Here is a 22,580-nt window from a genome sequence, read left to right as displayed (position 1 = left end):
GTCTACCAAGATGTAACCAAGGTGTAACATCAGGGGGAAAGATTGCTGTTCTAGTGCCAGAGGCTGCCACGTGGAACTCTAGGTTCCTGAAGCTTCAGGGGAGGAGGAACCTGAGGGCAGAGGCCACCATTCTGACAGGGTGTCACAGAGCCTCTGTGTGGACCCTGCTGGGAGCAGAGTCATGTGGAGAATGCTAGCACAGTGCGCTAAACTGGGTCGGAAGGACATAGACTGTGAGCTGACCCTGGGATGCCGGGAACAGAGCGCAAGTGGGACATCCTCAGAGACATCAAGAAACCCCAAGACTAGGAGTAGAGGAACACTCTGCACGAAGTTGAGTCTGTGGGGTCTGAAGAAACAATCTATGGGCAGTAATGCCTGTGGACCTCACAGATTTTTATCAATGAGAACTGGGACTATTTGGATGCATATCAAAGCGCTTGATATAGTGTCCTCTGACCTGAAATCCTTTCTTCAAAAAAAAAAAAAAAGTAAAACAAGGTTTCAGATAGACAGGAGCCCACCCTCTACTCCTGTTGAAAAAAAGGACATATGTGGGGACTAGTTTGAGTTCTTTGATTCAAATAATGTAAGAATAAAGATGTCCTTATTTATTTATTTGTCTATTTATTTATTTTGGTGGTGTTTAATGCTCTTGTAAATTAGTTTCCAGTCACATTTGAGTTAGAGAAGTCATCACATATCTTCCTGTGTATTTTATCTTTTGTTTTGATTTTTTTTTTCTTTAACGACAAGATCTCACCATGTAGCTGCAGCTGTCCTGAAACTCACTATGTAGAACAGGTGGTCCTTGAACTCACAGAGATCCCCCTGCCTCTGCCTCCCAAGTGCTGGCATTAAAGGTGTGTGCCATCGTGCCTGGCTCTGTGTATTTTATATAGCCAAAGATACTTTTTACTTTTGGAAATGAAAGGAAATGTGCGTTCCATCAACCACTGAGAGACCTATTGCAGAATGAGCTTTCCACAGCCAGGAATTAGACAGGAACCATGGACTACACAGCTCTCTTGACTGAGAATCGTAAGATTGGCAGGAAGCTCATACTTTCTCAGAGAATCTAAGTACTTCATTCACCAGGTAAAGAAACTTGCTCAGTTGGCCCAGGAGGCATTTTAGCATGGTTGGGAGTCAACCATCAGCACAGCAAAGAAAACAAAACCAAACCAACCCTAACTCTCCCCTTTGCGTGCAAGGCCTCACTCCCAGGAGCGATGAGCAACTCACTGAGTTCCTGCTAGACCCATCCCCAGATCAGTTCTTGCACTGTACCTTGGAGAATGCTCTTTATTATCCCCTCGGTGTGATCAGCCAGGAGCTCTGCCTTGCTGATGGCAGCCAGGGACAGGTAGTTGGACATGTTCCTACACAGCTCCTTGCTGCCTCTGTGGAGGAATTTCACTGCAATGGGGACAGCTAAGACCATCACAGGGGTCCGGTTGTAATTCTGAGGAGATATAAGAAGGGAACAAACAAGTAACTCATTGTTCATTTGCTATCCAATCACGTCAAAAATATTTGCTAGACTCCTAGATATTGGCCGTGAAAACACAAGCCCTGCCATGTTTCTACAGCATGCAGAACCCTCTGGTCTTATAGGAAGACTTAGGGGTAGTTGATAGCATTAGTTGGGGGTATGACCTGTGCGGTGCAGGGTGCTAAGAAGCACGCACCTGGCCTAGAGGTGTGAAGAAAGACTTCTAGAGGAATGGGTGCCTTAGCTGGAACTGAAGGGATGGATTGGGGTAGCTGGGTGATGGTGAGGTAAAGGCTGGAGAAGAAAGAGCCACTGTGGAGACGCAATGGAGAATGCGGTGAACCTATGAAGCTGTGAGTAATTCAGTGTAGTGTTATGTTTAGGAAAATTGGCAGGAACTGGGAAGGACAACGGGCTTGGGTATCCGGGGAGGCTGAAGAGGTTGAAACTATCGAGGGCAGAGGGGAGGTACAGATCATCACGTGTATATTTGAGAAAAACAATCGAAGGGATGTTGACAAGCTTGATGTTTGTCTTTGAGAATCAATCAAGGATAGTCAGATGCTGAAAACAGTATTTACACATGAATCCTATTCACTCATAAAAAGACAGAACTCATTTCATTTTCAACAATATGAAAGGAAGTGGAGAGCAGCGTAAAGTGTAGTTAGCTAGAAGACAAAAATGCAGATATTCCATGTTCTCACGAGCGTAGTTTAAAAAGGTGATCTCATATCAATAGTTGACCTTATCACTTCAGCCCCAGCAAAGGCATCCCTTCCTCTAGAGGTCTTTCTTGACATCCTCTGACTGGAAGGGGATTGAAGGAGATCAGATGTTAGGTGCCAAAAACATTTACATAGGACAAGTGCTAATATTTAAAGCTTGGCAGGACCAGCGACATAAGCTCAAGGGGCAGGGAACACTGGTTGCCTTGACGTCATGACACATTGCAGGAATTGACTGAAGCACAGTGCACTCAGGTCTACTATGTGTCCATGAAATGTGCTGAAATTTTAGCTAATGATATTCAAAAGAAAAAATAAATATAAGACTAAAGCTCAAAGACATTCAAGATTATAAAAATTCTCTCCTTATTCTGTGGCTCACCTTAAGGGTATCAGTTAGTCAATTAGTTGACTAACTAGGAAACAATTATAGATAAATTGTATATATTCATGACCACCATCCCAACCACTTAGGTTTGCTCTAGGCAAAACTGTTTTATATACAATGTGTTTGGGAGCTGACTTCATATTGTTATATGTGTGAAAGGTACTTGTCGTTCCAACCATAGGTTATGCTTCCTACCACTTTCAACAGCATTCTGGGCTTAGGGTAGACCCAACATGGCAGACTGAATAACAAATGAATCAAATACAGTTAGGCTGAGAGATGGCCATTGCCAACCACCCATGCAAACAGGGCAGAGATGGTGGCATGTGCCTGTAATCCCAGCACTGGGAAGGCAGACACAGGAGGATCCCTGGGGCTTATTGTCTGTTAGTACTGTCAAATTGGTGGCATTCATGGACAGTGGGAGGCCCTGTCTCAAAAATTAAGGGCACAGCAAGAGAGGAAGACACTCAACATCAACCTCTGGCCTCTATATGCAGATGCCCACATAGACATACAAACACACACACAAACATGTACACATGCATATAGCACACAAACACAAGCAGGGAGTATGAGGAAGAAAGAAGATAGTATAGATGCACGGTGGTGGTGGTCCCTGCAAACACAATGTGTTAGAAAGTGCGTGTGACAGAAAACAGACTCTGGATTCCACTCTGGGCTTTGTCACCCTCTTGCTGGCTGTTCACAGAGATGTCACCCCACTCTTCAGATCATTTGTAACGCTGACTGTCATCACATTTTGCCACTGAGAAGTCTCTGATAAATATGTCTCAGGGAAGACACAACATCAACTGACTGGTAGAAGAAGACTTTCCAGGCTGCTCAAGGACCAATGACCTTGGAGAGAAGTAATGACTACCCTCCAAATAGGGCATGCACTGAGTAGCCGTTTAGGTTCAATCTGATCAGATTATGGTCACTGAAGGGAAGCCAGGGATGGTGGGAAAGGACAATGGAATAGCAACTTCTACCTCTCCATCAGTAAATGTGTACTTCTTTTTTCTTTAGTAATCAGCTTCTGGGTTTCTGCTGGGGACAGCCACATGATTGCAGACAGCATTTTCCACCTTCTTTGCCATCAGATGTGACCACATGCAAAGCTTTAGACAATGAGATAAAGAAGGTTTACTGTGTTCAACCTTTAGGCTACTATTAGCACGATGTGACTTGCTTTTTAAGTCATTATCCCCTTTAAATTTAGGTGGCACAGGACTTGGTACCAAGGACTGAAGCAGTTGTCTACGACTGTGAGTTAGAAACTGTATGTAGAACAGAGAAAAGAGCAGCTTCCGCCCTGGATTGACACTTCTGAATGGGTCGATGAGAGACAAATATGCCCTGTGTAGTTTAACTGACTGTTCTCTTTAGGTGTTTGTTATTGTAGCTGAGCCTGCATCCTGACTAGAACAGTGCTAAGCCTAAATTGCTTTCATTCTTGAAGCATTCTCAGTAGTTTAAAGGGAAAGTTATATCCTTAGACAGTATGGAATATAACAAACCTTATAATAATAAAGACCAGGAGGAGGAGTCACCTGTTCACACTGAGCATGTGAACCATGTAAAGGCGATGTTCTGGGATAGCTGAGACACTCGGTGAGTTTGGAGCAATGACTTTGGAACACTCATATCTGGGTATTGAGTTTCCATTGCTCCCTATTTGAAGGAAAATGTTATTGCTATGGTTTCCCTTCTCCCTCCAGGCCTCAGCCTCGCTGAGCCTGCACACGCTCCTGTGTTCCTTTTTCTGAGATTCTACATTATTCATCCTTAAGGAGCTCTCCAGTTTTTCTGCTGAAGACATTTCTACCCTTGGTCTCAAGAGTGACTGAGTGTCTCAGCCTGACAGCAAGCCACATTTCCCTGGTTCAAATGATGGTTCAGGAATAAGTGTTTCGCCAAATTCAATTAAGGATTCTTCGAAGGGCTCTGTGATTGTAATTTTCCTACTGGATTCAAGGTGTTAAGAGTTTATGGGTGTCACTATCATGTGACCTCAGTTGGCAGGAAAGAACGACATGAAACTTGAGAAACATGGGGGTCAGAGAGGCAAACTGGGCAAAATCAGGTCCTGTTAATATTTGAGCTCCATGATATCAGGTGTGCTTAGCCCATCTCCATTCCTGTAAACAAGCTAATTAAATGCTTTTTGCTTAAGCGATCCTAGTTTTCTAGTCACCAGGCACAAACAAACAAACAAACAAACAAACAAAATGCCTGATGTGTTTTAACTCATTCCTGTTTTTCATCAATTTTCCAGATACATCAGGACCATGGCCTGCCTTGAGACCTCTCATGGCTTATCTGAATGTCTTGATCCATGTCTCCTCCTCTAGCACGTATATATGGGCCTGGCACTCAACCACATAGAGTTGCTATAATCTACTAAGGACAACCCACACCAAGAGATTTCTAGAAGACTGACACGTAATAGTGAAACCAAGGGACTCATTTACAGCGGGAAACTTTCTTTGGTCAGATCAGAACATCCCTTTCATGATATCAAGGTACAAAGAAGACAGGCCAGCACAAGATCAGGTGAGCTTTAAGAGAGTTTGAGATCTATTCCATCAAGACCATGGTTGAACCTGCTTGAAATAATATGCTTATTCTACAACCATCTGTGATAACCAGAACATTCCATCCACCAAATTCAGTCTCTAATACCTGCTCGGAGTAACACTTGACTACATATACCAAAACAGTGATCCATCTTCCTTTTGCCAATACACTTCAGACTGTGGGGTTCAGCATGGTTAACTGACTTTTTTCCACTTTTCTCAATTATGCTACATTGGCTTCTTCTTTGAATTCACTCAAGTTACTTCCATCATAGCACTGGATGTTACCCCAACCCCCAGTCTTGTCATGGGCTCTGTTTATAGCCACCCAATCTCTCCATCACATGGAGGCTTCTGACAGTTAAACTTTCAACAGTTAAACTTGTCCCTATAATGACTGGTCAAAACCCTACCAGTGGGAACATTCCAAAAGGAACTCCATATCAAAGATACTTTTCCACACTAAGTCTCTTTGTCAAGAATAACTTGTCAAGAAAGGCACATGTCTTCTACTAGAGGAATAGATCTTCAGGCACTTTTAATTAATTAATTAATTAATTAATTATTTTATATGGAGTCTCACTATGTAGCTCTGGCTGTCCTTGAACTCACTACCTAGACCATGCTGACCTCAAGCTCACATAGATGTGCCTGCCTCATCCTCCCTAACGCTGGGACTAAAGGTGTGCGCTATGATCTCAAGCTCACTTATGTGTTACATAAAAAAAAAAAAAACCAAAGGTGGTGGCAACAGGAAGTGGCACTTGCTAACTGTGAGCACAGACAAACACAGGGAGGGATCAGATGGAATGGAAATCGTTAGCTTCTGTTTTAAACTCTGGAGTGAGATAGCTCTTGGCAGGAGCATCGAAAGAGCGGGCCTTCTGAGCCAATCAGATTGTCTTCTTTTTAGAACAGTTCTGGATGCCTCTGAAGCGTGGATCCAGCACAAAAGCACAACACCCTCCCCTCAGGCGTATCATTTCACCACTAAAAAACAAAGCAAACTTCGACACACTCCATTTTTCTGTCTTCTCCCCACTCATATAATTTGGAAATCTCTCAAATGAAACAAGAAGTAAAACATTAAGCAAAGAGCAAACAGTACATCTAAATTCTAAGCGATCACCACCAAAAGCACTCGGGCTCAAAACAGTGTCTAGACAGCCCCTACCATATCAAAAGCCACAGGCACTACTGACGACAACAGGATGTGAACAAGGGGCAAGAGGACAGCGTGACACTGACAAAGAGGAACCCCAGGGACCTAACAGATAACAAACAACTCTGCCCCAGTGCTGAGCTTTCCCTTCAAAGGCATCTAACGCAGTAGAGCTGGGCACAGCAAGGCATTTTATCTTTCGTTATTTGGATCACAGGGCGGCTAATGGGATACAGGCAGAAAAAAAGTCCTGTGGTCACCATTCTACAAGAAATAAACCACTTCAAGAGCCGCTGATAACGCCACAGACTGTGACAGCGCTTGGCCCTCAGCAGAGATGTGAGCGGGCGGGTGTGAATATTATCTTCCTAGTTCCCAGCTCAGGGAACAAACGGAGGGCAGGGCAGTGTGGAAATAAAGCTACTCCTGAGGACTGCTACCCCTCACTGGAGACGCGGAACAAGAGGGCCTTGTTCCACGATGCCAAGGGTTCCATTTCCCAACTTGATCAGCACCATTTGAGCTCTTGGTAGAAACTCCCCTTTTGAAAATGCACTCTGGGAACCTTTCTGAGCGGTTTAAAACTGGAACGGAGATAGCAAAGAGACGAGATACAGATCTCGGGTGACAGGAACAGAGAGGCTCCTCTGCCCCAGGGGAATAAATCCAATTGGAGCCATAGAAAAGTAACAATCTCAAGAGATGTTCAACTTCATCTATTAAAATAGGGCTCCTTGGATGTTCATGCAGCCTCATCAAGCAGACAGGCAGAATGCTTGATTCTGACCGGTGGAGCTTTCTAGAAGTCTAATTCACACTGTCATCTGGTTTCCCCAGTGGGTTTCTTGACAGGCGAGAGAAGGGAGCAGGTCTGTGGGTTGTCCCCATCCCTCACACTTCATTCTCCTGTCCCAGAACCACATCCAGAAGCCCACTGGAGAGAAGTCTAGTTGCTAAGGAAACCACAGGATCATTACTGCTTCTGAACCCATACATTACATCATTCAGTAGATACTACCTGAGTTCCTACTGTTTGCCAAGTGCTATTGTAGGTGCTGGGTCTACCTCAATGGAAAAACAAAACAAAATATAATTTGTGGAGAATAAAGGCAGGCAAACGATCACCAAAGGGTGTCATTACTGAATTAACAGCTTGTTGCAAAGGGTTGAATGGTGGGTTGGACGATGGCTGAGTGGATAAATCATTTGCCACACAAGTGTGAGGACCCTACTGAGGGCTCATCAGACCCATGTGAAAGCTAGGTAGATGTGGCAGCCTGGCTAGGATCCTAGCACTTGGAGGTAGAGACAGGGCAAGCTGGTTAGCTCTGGTTTCATCAAGAGATCCTGCTTCAATAAATAAGTGAAGAGCCCTGGAGGGAGATGCCCAAGGTCAACCACTCTCACTTGCTTCCACAGGCACAGAAAACACACACAGGCAAATAAATAACAGTAAAAAGAACGTATCGTATGGTATTGAATGGTCTCCTGAAGATGATAATATCAATTGGAGCTAATGACCATGTGGTGTTTCTTACTTATTTCCTGAGTAGTTTTCTTTTTGCTATCTGGTCATTTATTCATCACAACAAAGCCAAAAGGAAATTGCTCCTATAATGTGTACTTAATGGATGAAGCAATAAAGACACAAAACTGTTAATTTGTCCAAGATCATCATAAAGATAAATAATAGGGGATTGCTTGTTGAGGAACCTTCTAACTTTATACAACCAGTTTCCCCCATAAGAATTCTGAAGGAAATGCTGGGCCATCCTGGGTCCTGTTTCTCAGTCTTCACAGGGTACTGGCTGGGAAAGCCTACATGAGCAGTAACCAAGCACAAGCAATGAGGCTAGACATTAGGTCCTTTTACAATGCAGAAAAATACACGCTTCCTGATTTGCGGATTCTTTCTAGCCCCCTTTGTTCTCCTTGTCAGCCATCTTTTATTATTTCCCTCTTCCTAGGCCCTCCCAGGGTGTTAGCTGAAAGGAGACAGCAGATAATGCAAAGCTGATTGACATATGACATCGGGTCTACAAGCAAGCAGTTGAGGAAAAGTGATTGCCCTGACTCGTACGATGAGGTCAGAATCAGGTACTCTCAATTCCTTAGAGGTCCTTAGAGTTTCATTTTAGTACATTGATGACACCGATACCCCTGGGCCACGTTTTCATCCTCATCCGCCCTCTCCAAGTTCGTATTTATTTTAGAAAGCAGAATGTCTTGTTTATCTCTCTTTCAGGGATTCTCCAGGAGATGGGAAATGACTGAATCCATCTAGCAACTTGGTCAGAGGAATCTCCTGGTCCTGAGTAAGTTGTGGTTTGAATTTGGTGCTCCACATCGTGTTGAGAGCACCTATAGAGAGTTTTGTAATGAAGGTCCATTCTTCGTGTTCATCTACCATCACCGGTCTGTAGCATAGGATTTTAACATGTTTGTGTCCTGGTGGGAGTTATCTGGGGCCTTGTTTCTGTTGGCCTACAAGACTGTGGATTTATTTGCTAGCTAAGGACCGCCATGTTTCCTGACCGCTGACTGGACTGCAATTGTTCAAAGTAAGCGCTGCACATGCCCCGTCCCCTAGATAGTTTCAGACAGTAGGTGTTGTTGCTCTTAATTTACAAGGGGCAAAGCAGAGATGTAAGACATGGCAGGGCAGAGACTTAAAGACATGGACCTGCCAATCTCTCACATGTAGAACAGATAGGCATTCACGGCACACAGGAAAATAGACTTCAAGTGAGTTAATCAGGCTGGAGAGACGACTCAGCAGACAGAAGCATTGGCTGCGCAAGCATGAGGGCCTGGGTTTAAACCCCTAGCACCCACATACAGAGCTGAGCATAGCTGAATGTACCTGCAGTGCTGATCTTTCCCATTCACTGAGAGACCCTGTTTGGAGAGAGAGTGGGAAGTGAGGGAGAAGAGCGCCCCCTATCCTCCTTTGACCTCCCCAAGCATGCTTTCATTCTTTATAGTATAGCTCACAGGGACACAGCAGGGACTCAGTAGGATTTTTCTCAGTTTATTAGTGAGCCGCCTGCTGGTTTACTCTATCTGGGGTTATGGCGTCTTTTTACAGTATCTAAGAGGCACAAAAATTGCCTCTCAGTTCAGAGACATCATGTGTTCACCGTAAGCTGCCAACTCCGTATCACATTGCCTGCTGCTGGCACAGCGACATACCTGCAAGATGCAGCTCATGATATCAGATGCGATTTTTGCATGTGGAGTATCTTCGTCTTTCCCTGCGGGTTTCAGGTTGTGCTCCAAGCAGGAATCCCACAGTCCCACCAGGGCCCTGGCATGCTTTTCAATGGATTCCGTCTCTCTGATGGCTGTCGTGATCCTTGTGATACAGATTTCAACCACTGCCTGGTCATTATTGTTAGTTTGGTAATCCTATTCAGAAAGAAAACCTTCAAGTTAATAAGCACTCGAGAAAGTTGTCCTTGAAAAAGAAGCTACATAGTGAGTTGTTTTGAAATGCTGTGTGTTGCTGTGTGCTAAGGAGTGAGGCTGTAAAGTCCTTTTTGGTTGGCCTTCCTCTTGTGGAAGAGGCAGAACATACATCCAAGCCCCTGCTGTCAGTAATAAAATGGAGGGTGACAGCTGGCCAGAGGAGCTGGATCATTAATGTGAGAGCAGGTGACTCTTCAGGCCATTTCAGTTTCAAGTCCCTCCAAGACAGACGTTACTTTTCTCAGCCATGGTTTTTTAGTCAAGTGCATGAGAAAAAAAAAAAAAACTCACATTACTTTGTAATGTTCCCTTATTAGCTCTTTCCCAGACTCCAGTAGAACACAATGTTTCATTTCTTCCTCTTCAACTCAAAGAAGTAACAAACCCCACCCCGGTAAGTTTTCCCCACTCAAATTTCCTTCCATCTTCCTGTCTTAATTACTTCCCAGATATGTCCTCATCTTTAATAAAGAAAAATAGGATCCTTGAAAATTTTTAAATTTCGTGAAAAAACAAACGTGCACAGCAAAAATGCTTATTGCTTTGCATTGGAAACGGGGTCTGACTAAACACCACCATGGGAGTCTCACAGGGCAGGCAACTAGAAGTAGGTGAGCATTCAGAGGCCCGCACCACCCCGCTCTGCTGGCCGACTGGGAATTCTCATTCCTAACACAGTTTTTCCTGTTATAATGAGGTCAATAAACATCTCAGACCTATATCTACACTGTAATCACCTGTAACCCAGATTTTTTTTTCCTCCAGAAGGAGCAATTTTCCAGAGCAAAGGACAGAAATAATCTTGAGGCTCCCACTACAAACTACTAAACAACCTTCCAGAAAGCCCTTACTAATTTAAACTCCAGTCATCTGGATGGAAACTTAATATCTTCATTGTGCTTTTGCAGGAACAAAGTATTTTTAATTTTTACTAATTTGATCAGAGGAAAACAGTATCTCATTACTGTTTGGTGTTAGGCACTTTCTTGAATCAAAGTAAGGATGCATATCTCCGTGTGTTTATTGGCCATTTGTATTTCCTCCATTGGAAATTGGGCAGTGAGTGTCAAATCTATTTTTCCTTAGTTGACTTCATTTTCTTTTTGATCCTCTGGAACAATATTTTTTCTACTGAGGATATTAAGGAAACACTGGAGTTGTAAGTCTGCACATGCTTCATCGTTCCTTTTCAAAGCTGAGTTTAGACAGTTAAATCAATCAAGCTTTTGAGTTGTGTATTTTTTTCCCTGTTGTATAATAATCTTTTGGTACACTGTGAAGATGTGTCACTCTGGTTGGTTTAATAAAAAGCTGAACAGTCAAGTTTTAGGAGGGTAATACAAGTTATGACAGAAATGGTTTCAGTATAAAACTTTGGACTAAGATAGGATAAATAACACAGTACTTTCTCCAAGTTTGCAAATAGAAATAGGTTGGGCATTGTAAATGGAACTCTTACTTGACAGTTGTTCTTATTGTAAATAGTTTTATAATGTCGGAGTTAAAACCTTTCCTTTTTATTGAGAAAAAAAGGGAGAAATGTGGATTAATTTTTTGTGCACTGTGAAGATGTGTCACTCTGGTTGGTTTAGTAAAAAGATGAATGGCCAATAGCAAGGCAGGATTTTCAGGGCAGAGAGAACGCTGGGAAGAAGAAGGCAGGGTTGCTAGTCAGATGCAGAGAAAATAGTAGGTATAGGAGGAGAGGTAATAGCCACAAGTGCGTGGCAGGACACAAATTAATAAAAATGGGTTAATTTAAGTTATAAGAGCTAGTTAGAACCAAGCCTAAGTAACTGACCAAGTTTTCATAATTTATAGTAAGTCTCTGTGTCATGATTTGAGAGATGTCTAGAGGGACAGAAAAATCCACCTACATCTTCTTTCTAAAATTAGAAACTTAAATTATTTAAATTTTTGGATTTAAATCTTTAAAACATTTTATTTCTATTTTACGTGTGTGTGTTCTGCACGCATGTACATCTGTGCAACACATGAGTGCCTGAAGAGTACAGAGAGGGTATCAGATCTCTTAAATCTGGAGTTATAGATGGTTATGATCTGCCACATGGGAGCTGGAATTTAAACCTCAGTCCTCTGGAAGAACAAGTGCTGTTAATGACTGGGCCATCCAGTTCCAAATTTTTATTAATTTAAAAGCTAAGGCATAGCTACGGGACTAGAGATGGAGAAAGCAAGGTTGCCAGTGCAGAGCAGAGCCCCCTAAGACCTGGTAGCCCCATCCCTCAGCCCCCAGTCTCCTTCTCCAGTGGAAACATATTCCCAGTGCCTGTGCTTTTACAACGTCATCCTCGGCAACTCAGAAACCAACCACCTTCTCTGTGTGTGAATCCTTTAACTGCATTTTAAACATAATTTATTTTTAATGTTATTTTTTTTATGTGTGTGAATAGTTTGCCTGCATGTATGTCTGTGTAACACTTCTATGCCTGGTGCTCATGGGGACCAGAGGAGGGTACTGCATTCTCTGGAATTGGAGTCTTGGATGGTTGTGGCCTACTACATGGGTGCTGGGACCTGAACCTGGGTCTTCAGGAAAAGCAGCCGGTGCTCTTAACTTAGCTCTACCCCTCACAAATGATGAAATGTACACAGATAGATTGTTAGAATTATAGGATAGTTGATTAAGCTTGCTGGTTATAAAATCACTAAAAGTAAGTTGTATTAAGGGACTCATGAAAAGGCTAAGTGGTAAAGCACTTGCTGAACTAATGACCTGAGTTCATCCCTGGGATTCACGTAAAGTGGAAGGAGAGAACGGATTATTAAAAATTTGTCCTCCGCCTTTCACACACATGCTCTGGCATGCACACTCCTTCCACGTCCATCACACAGACAACAATAACAAATAAAGTGATTGTGCTTTATTCACCTGGAAAAAAGTAGAGAAGACTTTAAAAAAAAGTATGCCATCTTTAGCCCTAGCTAAGGATATATAGTGCTTTAATTTAGAAGACGAGGCACACTACTAGACAGGGCTCTAGCGGGTTCAGTTCCCAGCACGCATGTGCGAGCCCACAACCAGAGTACCAGAGAAGGCAGTGCTCTCCTCTCTCCTTCATGAGCACCAGGCATGAAAGTGTAGCACAGACATATGTGCAGGAGGTGAAACTTAGGAGAAGAAAACCACACGATTTTGTTTCGAAGAAGTCTGAAGTAAGTGGATGGTACGGCTGTATCTTCAGAAAAGAAAACATTGTGCTGCCATTGGGGTGCTCATTTGTCTTTTTCAAATTAGGTAATGGATACAAAGAATTTCCAGTCCACATTTTCTCAAAATCATTCATGAAATGTGAGTATCTAAATGTAAAATGCTTGGAGAATAAGAACAAACTAGAGCAATTTGGGGTACCCTTGTCTTACCAGGCTCACACAGTAAGGGACCCATTTCCATTTGGAATACTAAAGTACATGCATAAGTGACAAAGAATCAGTCTAAGAACTGAAAAGGACATTAAATACCGGGGGGGGGGCAGGTGTGGTGCTGCACACCTGTAACCTTGAACCTGAGAGGCTGTGACGTCACAATCTAGTTCAAGTATATTTGAACTACATAGTGCTAGGCCAGCCTTACTCTGTAAAGTATGGCCATGCCTCAATACCCTTCCTTACATTAAAAGAGAAAGAAAATAAATAAATAGAAACCGTACTTTATATAAACCCAAGAGGTGAATGGCACATGAGCAGATGAAAAATAGTCACCCTCACTTGTAAATGAGGAGGTGCCAATTTAATTAGCATTTGCATACTGCTTCATTAAACTTATTTAAAAGAAGTTTTAACATTTGATAGATGCGGGAACTAATGAACACCCTTCACACAAGAAAGCACTTTGGTGCAGATTATAATACTGGATGTACAAAGATAATCTAAATCCAGTTGTTTTACTTCATACTGAGATCCTGAGAAGTGCATGTTCACCAAAATAATCAACGACAATAATGTTTACTATAGCACTATTTGAGTAGTGAGGGTTAATTCAAAAGAGGAATGAATGAATAAACATTGGTATGTTCATATAAAATTCGCTACATAAGTGAAACTGCATGTACCAAGCTAGATAGATTAAAAACAGCATTAAAGCTAGGAAAGCATTTATATAAAGTTTAATTTTTTTTCTAGTTTTTATAGACTTCAAAGGTTCTCAGTATAAAGAGAAACAACTGGTTTTAGAGATCTGTGTATTTCAGATATTGTGATACACATCAATTTTTTTTCTAGGTTTTAAACCTTATATAAAAGTTTAAAACTTTCTACTAATAATATTTTATTAAGTCAAGCATTTCTAATATAGAGTTTAAAAAAAAATACATGATTGAGTACCACAGTCCAACTACAGGTTAGCTTATGGGGCTAAGGGAGGACAATTGTATTGGAAAGAAATATATGCAAGCATTTCAATTGTGCCAAATTCCTCCTTCCTCCCTTTCTCTCTCTCTCTCTCTCTCTCTCTGTCTCTCTTTCTCTTCCTGGTTTTATTGTTATGTCTTTTCTAAATGTAATATTTAATCAACGTCCAGAATAAACTGTATTTGGATCATATCCACTTTCTTCGTCTCTCCCAACTTCTCCCAAACCCATCCTTACCTCTTCACCAGCTCCCAACTTTGTGTTACCATTTTTAATTTTTTTTTAAATAACTTCATATTGAGGACTGGAAATTTGTCTCAGCATTAAGACCTCTTGTTTCTGTTGCAGAGGACCCAAGTGCAATCCCACATGTTCATATGATGATTTACAACCCTCTATAATTGAGTACCAGGCCTCCAATGCCTTCTTCTTACCTCTGAAGTCACCAGACATGCATGTGTTACACATACATGCAGGCAAAACATACACAAACATAAATAATAAAATGAATCAACGTTAAAAGAATCATTGAGATGAATCTGTGGTGTCAACATACTCATGGGTGGGGGGGGGCATCCACTGGAGCATGGTTGACATATCAAGGGCGACACCCTTAAAGAAAAACTGAGTCTTCCTCTCCCAGAAGCCAATAACTACAGATAGCCCCTCAGCTAGGGTCAGGGGCCTAAGAACCCCTCCCTTTGTCATGCTGGAATGTTGACTGGCTTGCTCTTCACTGGTCTTGTACAGGCGAGCATAGCTGCTGTGAACTCATGCCAAGGAATTAGTTACATCCACAAGACAAGGTTTTGCTCTTATTCTTCCTGACCCCTGGTTCTTACAATCTTTCCCCCTCTCTTCCTGATTCCTGTGGTGTATGGGGTGGAGTGATACAGATGCACCATTTTTGTAGGTGTCTAAGATTTTTAGATGAGGTGATATTGTGTGCCCAATTTGTTCCACTGTTTTAAAATATTCAAGAGAATTGAAAGGTGGGTTGGATATGGAGCAAGAAGGTACTGAAAAGTAAATGACTGGATAGAGAGATAACATTAAGTCATCTGAAAAGAAAGCTAAGTTAATAAGAAAGAAAACTAATGATAAAGGTAGTCTGGAAAGGATTTGGAATAGAAAAACAAAATAAAAGACATGTTTGGGAACTTAGTGGGAAATTCCAGTGAGGAGTTCAAAGCGAAACAAGAAACAAAATGGTTAACAACAATGTGCTAATTGGTAGGGAAAGTAGCCACCAACTGGGGACTGGAATCCCAGTAAGGGCTGGTTAGCCACCAACTGTTGCCTGGAATCCCAGTAAGGGCTAGTTAGTCACCAACTGGGGACTGGAATCCAGTAAGGACTGATTACCTTACAGATAACTCTGGGGGAAGAAACTGAGGCTGCCTGGCAGATGCTCTGATCTGACAACGCTTGGAGTGATAGCTAAATATGTTAGACATAATCATGATGTCTAAGAGGCAGGATTTCATAGCACAAGGGTCTGAACACAAGACAGTGCTTGCAATGGTTTAAATGTAATGGAAGCCACTTAAGAAATGATCTGGCTATAAGATTTGATCCACCCGGAAAGTCTTAGAATGTCCCAGGATAAATGTGGAAAACGTATGCTATTGCTATTAAAATTGTATTTTAGGAGCAGAGCACTTTATCTGATGAGCATTTGCAATCACTCTGAGCAACTGGCCCAAGTATAAACCATGATAAATCACAATAATAAATTAAGATGATCCCAAGCAGGGATCTAGAGTGTTGAGAACGTAGGTAGTGCTTGGAGCTACAATGAGGACTTGGATACAAGATTTCACTTTGAGAATTGTTGTGGATTATTAGTTTAAGATGTGTTACATTCATTTATGCTCTGGAATATTTGTTTAATGATGCAAAGATGTGCTGTATCCTTTTATGGTGCATTTGTTTAACTCTGTGAAGCTGTGCCTGTCTGAAACTCCTGATTGGTCTAATAAAGAGATGAACAGCCAACAGCTAGGCAAGAGATGGATAGGCGAGGATGCCAGGCAAAGAAAATAAATAGGAGGAGAAATGTAGGAAGAAGAACAAGAGAAGTAAGAAAAGGAGATGCAAAGGAGGATGGCAGGGGCCACCCACCTAGGCACAGAGCCAGCCATAGCATAAGAAGGAAAGAAAGATATATAAGATAAAGAAGGGTAAAGAGCCCAGAAGCAAAATGTAGTTAAAGAGAAATGGGGTAATTTTAGTTAGAAAAGCTGGCTAGAAACAGGCCAAGCTAAGGCTGGGCATTTATAAGTAAGAATAAATCTTCCCATATGTTTATTTGGAAGCTGGGTAGTGGGCCACAAAGAAAACAACAACAACAACAACAACAACTACTACTACAGAGAATGAAATCAATGAGGTCTATGTGTATGGATGGGATTAGCAAACTCAGGAGGGGCCTCTTAGTGACACAGTCTGGAAGAGATTGCGCAGGTGAGCTGGATGTTTTCCCTGGAAGTGAGGTTAGGATAGAAAGCAATAGGGGAGGGTGGAATATAATCAATATCCCTTCTCTAAAAGTCAGAGCAGCGACTTGGGCAGAACAACCCCAAAATGATGACATATGAGGTTATCATTTCTGTTATAAATAGATAAGTGATGATTGTAATTTATATCAAAGTTGTATTTAGATAGCACAATTTGTATAGCTTCCCCTACAGACTGATGAATTGTGTTTTGCTGACCACAGAGTTATGGGTTTTAAGCAGGATGTGAGGGGATAGAACCATTCTCTGACATAGACACCTTCTTATCATAGGAAAACCCACAGATACTAAAAATACTTAGCTGGAAAGAGAAGCCATAGGTGAGACCTGACAATTGTTTTTCAGATGTTTGAAGTTTTTCTCATAGGAACTGAGGCCGGATCTCAGTGGCTGAGAATAGAGACAAGAAGAAAGAATGAGTAAAATGTTTGGATAGTAGGATTTCTTCTGTGTAAAAGGAGGAACATGCTATGTCTTAGTTTCTTTTCCGTGATAAAACCTCTGGCAAAAGCAACTTAAGGGAGAAGGGTTTAACTTGGCTTACAGTTCCAGGGCACTGTTTGTCATGGGGGAGGGGTTCTGGTGCGAGGAACTTGAAGCAGTGTCATCCAGCTCTATCCAAAGTTGGGAAGGAGAAAACAATGAATATCCATGCTCCGCTAGCTTTCTCCTTTTTTGGTAGTTAGGAACCCAAGCCCAGGAAATGGTGACAACCATTAGGGTGGGTCTTTCCCACATCCATCAATCTAATCAAGCCAGTTCCTTACAGACATGATCGAAGATGAACTTAATCTAAATGGCTCACACATGTGCTTGGAGGTTTGCCTCCTAGTTGATTACAGATCTTCCAACAGTTGTTGGAAGAGGTGTGTCCTTGTCAAGATTCTTGAGTCTTAAGCAGCAGTGTAAGTCTGGATAAGCATAAAAGGATGGTGGTGGTGCACATAATTGAAGGCAAAGTGGAAGTACCTGACCTCAGACGAAAGAGAGAACATGACAGACACAGCTTTAGAGATCATAGAACCAAGTACTACCTGTTCAGGCTACTAACAACAAGACAATCACTTCTTGCTGATCTCTTTCTCAGAACTACTGGGGAACTAAATTCTAAATGTTGAGCTTAGGTGAAGGATCTTGCTCTTTCCCATCCTTCCGTTAGTAGCAGACTAGGAGCAATCCACAGGAGGAGCCTTGCTGAAAGCCCCATCGAAGATTGTGACACAGAGATGTTAGTTAACAAGGAGAAATCTAAGAGAGCGGAATAACATAAGAACAACATTCCTAGTCCCACCATTGAGCAAGCAGAAGTTGCCATTTGTCCAGAGTTCCAAAGAAGAGATCAGTGCTGGAAAGATGTTGGAAAAGGCAGTTCAAAAGGAAACTTCTAGCTCTATTCTTGAAGAATTGAGAATAAGAATTAATTAGTCTGATCCAGGGTCATCAAGAAAGGGACAACCTGCAAGGGAGACCTGGGTCATAGCATAAGAATGATTTTAACACAGACAATAGGCAAGTCAGCCAAGATGGCACAGCAGACTAACAGGAAAGGCAAGGGAAGGGTGATTGTCACCAGTCCCCTAAGCTTGACACGTGTAAACGGTAAGTCGTCATGTTACTTCTGCTCCTTGGAGATCGGTAGAAGGAGTCAATGAGACCCAAGTGAAGAAAGAAGAGCTGGGAACTGTCAGCTAGGTGGGATGTTTGCTAGAGGACTTGGTTCCACAGTGCTGCCAGCCTCAAGTCACACCCTCACTGAACCAGTGGAGACATATAACAGGCCCCGGTCCTGAAGTCCTTTCTCTGACATCTATCTGTAAAGCAGGGTGAAGGAAACCAAGGAAAGCACAGGCTACTAGTGACCTCTACTGGAAACAGCACAGGCTTTCGGGACCTTAGTCTGAGTAGGTTTGTTTTTCCAAGGAAGACAAAAAGCAATGACATATTCAGCCAGTTTATTTCTAGAAGAGTGAACGAGGACGGAATGGAAACAGCACAGAAATACCACCCAGAGAGTGCAAACGTACTCGCAATACTTTGTCTTGAGTCAGATGAAGTTGATTAGTGGCCTGGGAAAAGTATAAACATGTAATTGCTGTCAAAGAAGAATGTTAGGAAAATGACCTGTTGGCTGGTGCGGGGATTGGTACATTAAGAGTAAAGAGCAGAGGCTGGAGAGATGGCTCAGTGGTTAAGAGCGCTTGACTGCTCTTCCAGAGGACCTGAGTTCAATTCCCAGCAACCACATGATGGCTCGCAACCATCTGTAATGAGATCAGATTCCTTCTTTGGGTGTGCATGAAGACACAGCACTCATACGCACAAAACACATGAATAAATATATCTTAAAAAAAAGAGTGAAGGGCAAATGAATATGATGACAGGCGCGTGCAGCAAGCCTTGCGGCTTGTCGGCGCTCCTTTCAAAAGTCTTATGGAAGAGTCTGCTACATGTCAATGTTGCGAGCCCCACACCTTCTCCCTCCCAAAGGGTGTCTGTGCTTAAGTGTGGGCAAACACTATTGAGTTGTGAGCATGTGGGCATGACAGGCGTTTAGTCTGAGGTCTTTGAAGTAGGACTAATCTCAAGGAAGGTCCAAGCCCAACCAAGAAGGTCAATACCAAGCCACACCGCGTACTGCACACATCTCTGCTTTGGGATGCATTTTCAAGAATGTATGATTTTGACACGAAGGCAAAACAAGGAGGGGGAGGCTCGATTGGGATCTTAAAGGTATGTGCCCATATTTGGGGCTAATTGTGGAGTTGAATTAAATGGAGACTGGAGGGTAGAAAATGAAGCAAAGATTTTTTTTTTCTTTTTTTTTTTCTTTTTTTTTTTTTTTTACAGAGAGCGAGGCGATGCATAAGTAAACAGAACCAGCATCATCAGGCCCTGGGCGACTGTCATTTCTGGCAGCAGCGCCCCGGCAGTCCGTGTCTCGGATTACCAGTGTGCCAGAGGTGTCACCTGCCTTCTTTCATTATTCAGCCGCCGCCACCCGCCCGCTCTGCTTTGTTTGCTGATGTAGTTGTGCAGCTTGGCAGGTCTGCTTTCCTTAAATTTGTTACCACCCCTCTTCTCCGTGACATTTCAAGGATGTAAAAATAGCCCCCAAAGAATCCATTTGTGAGACTTCCCCTCTCGTTTTTCCATTTCCAGCATTTGGGTTTCTGCGAGTGGGCGAAAGCTGGCCTAAGATAATGGCTTGTTCAGTTTAATTTTTCTAAATTAAGCCACACACTCCACAAACCACTGGCCTTTCGCCTTTCCCTTTGCTGGGAGGCATATAGCCTTTGGCTCTGAGATTGGCCACCCGAGAGGTCTATTCTACCGACCAATTTACTTACCAAAGATGAGCTAATGACTTTAATCTGCTCCAAAGCTTCCGTCAGGCTGTCTTCAATCTCAGCATCATCTAAAGAGAAGAGGTCCCCAGCTCTGGAGAGATCCTTTTGTCCCAAAACCAGTCTGAAAAGCTGATGCATTGTGGGTTGGATCATTTGGCTTTCTGTGGACCCAAGGCCATGTTCAGCTATCCAGGGCTAGAGAGAGAAAACCATGTTGCAGTAAGTACACTTCAGATCCCAGGAAGGGCCATTGTTCTTCAGACTCGGGGTCTCCTTTGGCAGTCTCTGCAATGGAAACAAGTGACACAGTGTGGACAGTGGCAGAGCAGCAGATGGCGTGAGCTCAGAATGTGACCTTGGTAGCGGGGGCAGGGAGGGAAGGGAAACGCAGAGGGAGAGAGAAATGGGGGGGGGGAGGAGAATTGGAAACACGTTCATAGAGTAATTAGCTCTTGTTTGGTGGTATTTGAAGGAGCTCTTTCTTTTATTTTTTTTTTTAATCTCAGAAAATTCTTTCTTTTGGAGAGTATCAGGTTTCTGCAGACTTTAATTGGAAGCTTTGAAAGAACAACACAAGACTCACACACATTCCCCTGGTGTGTCTTTCCTACACCCCCTCCCCGCTTTGCTCCACAGGGTAAAGAAGTGAAAGAGCAGGGAACAAGTCTGGAGCTGGCTAGATCCTCCAGCGCCCACGGGAATCAAGTGCAATGGAGGACAGCATAGGAAACACCTTTCAGAACCCACTGCCCGGTGCCCATTCCTCCAGAACCTGACACAGAAACTAGTTTGCTATGACCCAGCTCTGTGGCAACAGAAATCCCCCCTTCCTTCCATCTACAAAGTTATCTCCTCACTTCAAGCCTGTGCGCTCTCCAGTCAAATAGCAACGAGATAAAGGGCTTCGCCTTGGTATGTGGGTTAGGAAGATTTCTACTGAAGTTGAACTTGAGTGCTGACATTGAACACGATAGTACTGCTGCGCAGGCTAAACAGGAAGGTCTTTGGGATCAGGTAGCTTCCCTCTGTTACTCAGTTGGATTAATACAGTTTCGTGTCACTTCTCTGCCAGGTAATAGTTCACAGAGAATAGAGCAAGGGGACAAGTTGGGTACCTGGTTATTCTCTTCAGTTCCCTTCTGGAGCTAATAAAATTACAGAGTGTTTGCATTACTAGACACTTTAGCTGTCGTTTGGAGGCCAGGAGTGTTTGATGACTTCCCCAAGGTCCCTTAGGAGCCGTTATGGGGCTAATCTCCTGTTTTGGGGTGAGCAGACTTTCACCACCAGCTTCAGTGAAGTGTAATCCCTTCATGCATGCCAGCAACTTATAAATGCAGTCAGTTTCTCAGAGAGTAAGGGCCCACAGTGACTTGCTTAGTAAGAGCAGTGGGTGATTCTGGCCATTATTTCAGTGCGAATGAGTTCCCTGGAATGAGAGGGAGAAGAAAGAAGACCCAATGGTCCCTGAGGTATCTCCCCTGGGAGTTACTATTATAGGAGCACCTCTCTGTGCTGTATGCAGCCTTAAGTTCAAGAGCCTTACTCTCTGTTTACTGTGGCATCTAGACACAAGCCAAACCTTTCACGGGATGTTCAGGTCGATCTATCTGTGATATTTCAATTATTCATGGGCCATTTTAAAAAATTTCAATGGCATTATGATCTGTTGATGTACAATTTTTGTACTATCTTCCAGCTTTCCCTCTGGCCAGGGAAACAGGTAGACTAACACACCAGATCTCCACCTAACACATCTGTAGGGATAAGTCCCGCCCCTTGGGGGGCGTGTTCGCCTCAGGCTAATGTCTACCTATAAATTTGGCGAGCATGCTCCCAGCCGTCGCTTTCTGCTTTCCTGGTCTGCGCGGGAACGGTGGTTCTGTAAGTCTATTTCGCCATTAAAGCTATATATATTTTTACAATCTGTCTGCATTCGTTTACGCCGTTACACACATCAGCTACTCCAAATCCACCCCCCCCCCCCCCCCCCCCCCCCCCCCCCCCGTCTCATCTTGAGCTCTACAGCAGACCACTTGATAAGCACCAACCCACAGGAGCCTTCATCTCCAATAGACCACACAGATGTTCCGCTCCTAACCCCCCGCCCCTCCCTTAACTGCTGCAGTCAGGGAAGCAGGCAGGCTAACTGTAGTTTGTCACCTCTCCTTCTGTTCCTGCAACCCCAGTGCCCCAGCCTCATCCCCAGCCCTGCCACAGAACAGCCCTGCTGCAGCCTCCCTGTTCCCTTTTCCCTACTCTCCTGTGTAGATCCTATAGTGCTTCTCCTCCCCACCTCCCTCCCCAAACTATTTGCTTTGTCCCAGCCCCCTACTCCAGCAGGCACTCCTGGGAACCCACAGGACACTCCACGAGGCAAACAAGTAAGCTAACTGCAAATCTTCATCTCTCCTTCCATTTCTCCAAGCCCAATTCCTCAGACTCACCCCAGTACCCCTAGCTCTACAGAAGACCTTCTGCTCTGGCCTCTCCTCACTCTCTGACTCCATTTCCAGAAGA

The 22,580-nt window shown here is 43.2% G+C and overlaps 1 protein-coding gene across 2 annotated transcripts in view; it reads right to left on the bottom strand.

Annotated features, from left to right (window-relative positions):
- The window catches only part of Veph1 (ventricular zone expressed PH domain containing 1), a 154,895-nt gene extending 134,697 nt beyond the window's left edge, over positions 1–20,198 (bottom strand). For both annotated transcript variants that reach the window (XM_041659260.1, XM_041659261.1), the window contains exons 1-3: positions 20,061–20,198; positions 9,548–9,763; positions 1,291–1,465 (exon numbers count right to left, since the gene is read on the bottom strand). In XM_041659260.1, the coding sequence (XP_041515194.1) occupies positions 1,291–1,465; positions 9,548–9,763; positions 20,061–20,198 (529 nt within the window). The remainder of the gene's footprint in view (positions 1–1,290; positions 1,466–9,547; positions 9,764–20,060) is intronic.
- Between the last annotated feature and the right edge of the window lie 2,382 nt (positions 20,199–22,580).

The sequence above is a fragment of the Microtus oregoni genome, unplaced genomic scaffold (genome assembly GCF_018167655.1).
Source record: "Microtus oregoni isolate MIOR12 unplaced genomic scaffold, Mior012 000010F_ref0000083, whole genome shotgun sequence".
NCBI classification, from domain to species: domain Eukaryota; kingdom Metazoa; phylum Chordata; class Mammalia; order Rodentia; family Cricetidae; genus Microtus; species Microtus oregoni.
The sequence above is the reverse complement of the archived record's forward strand: the minus strand, read 5'-3'. Positions and strand labels throughout refer to the sequence as shown.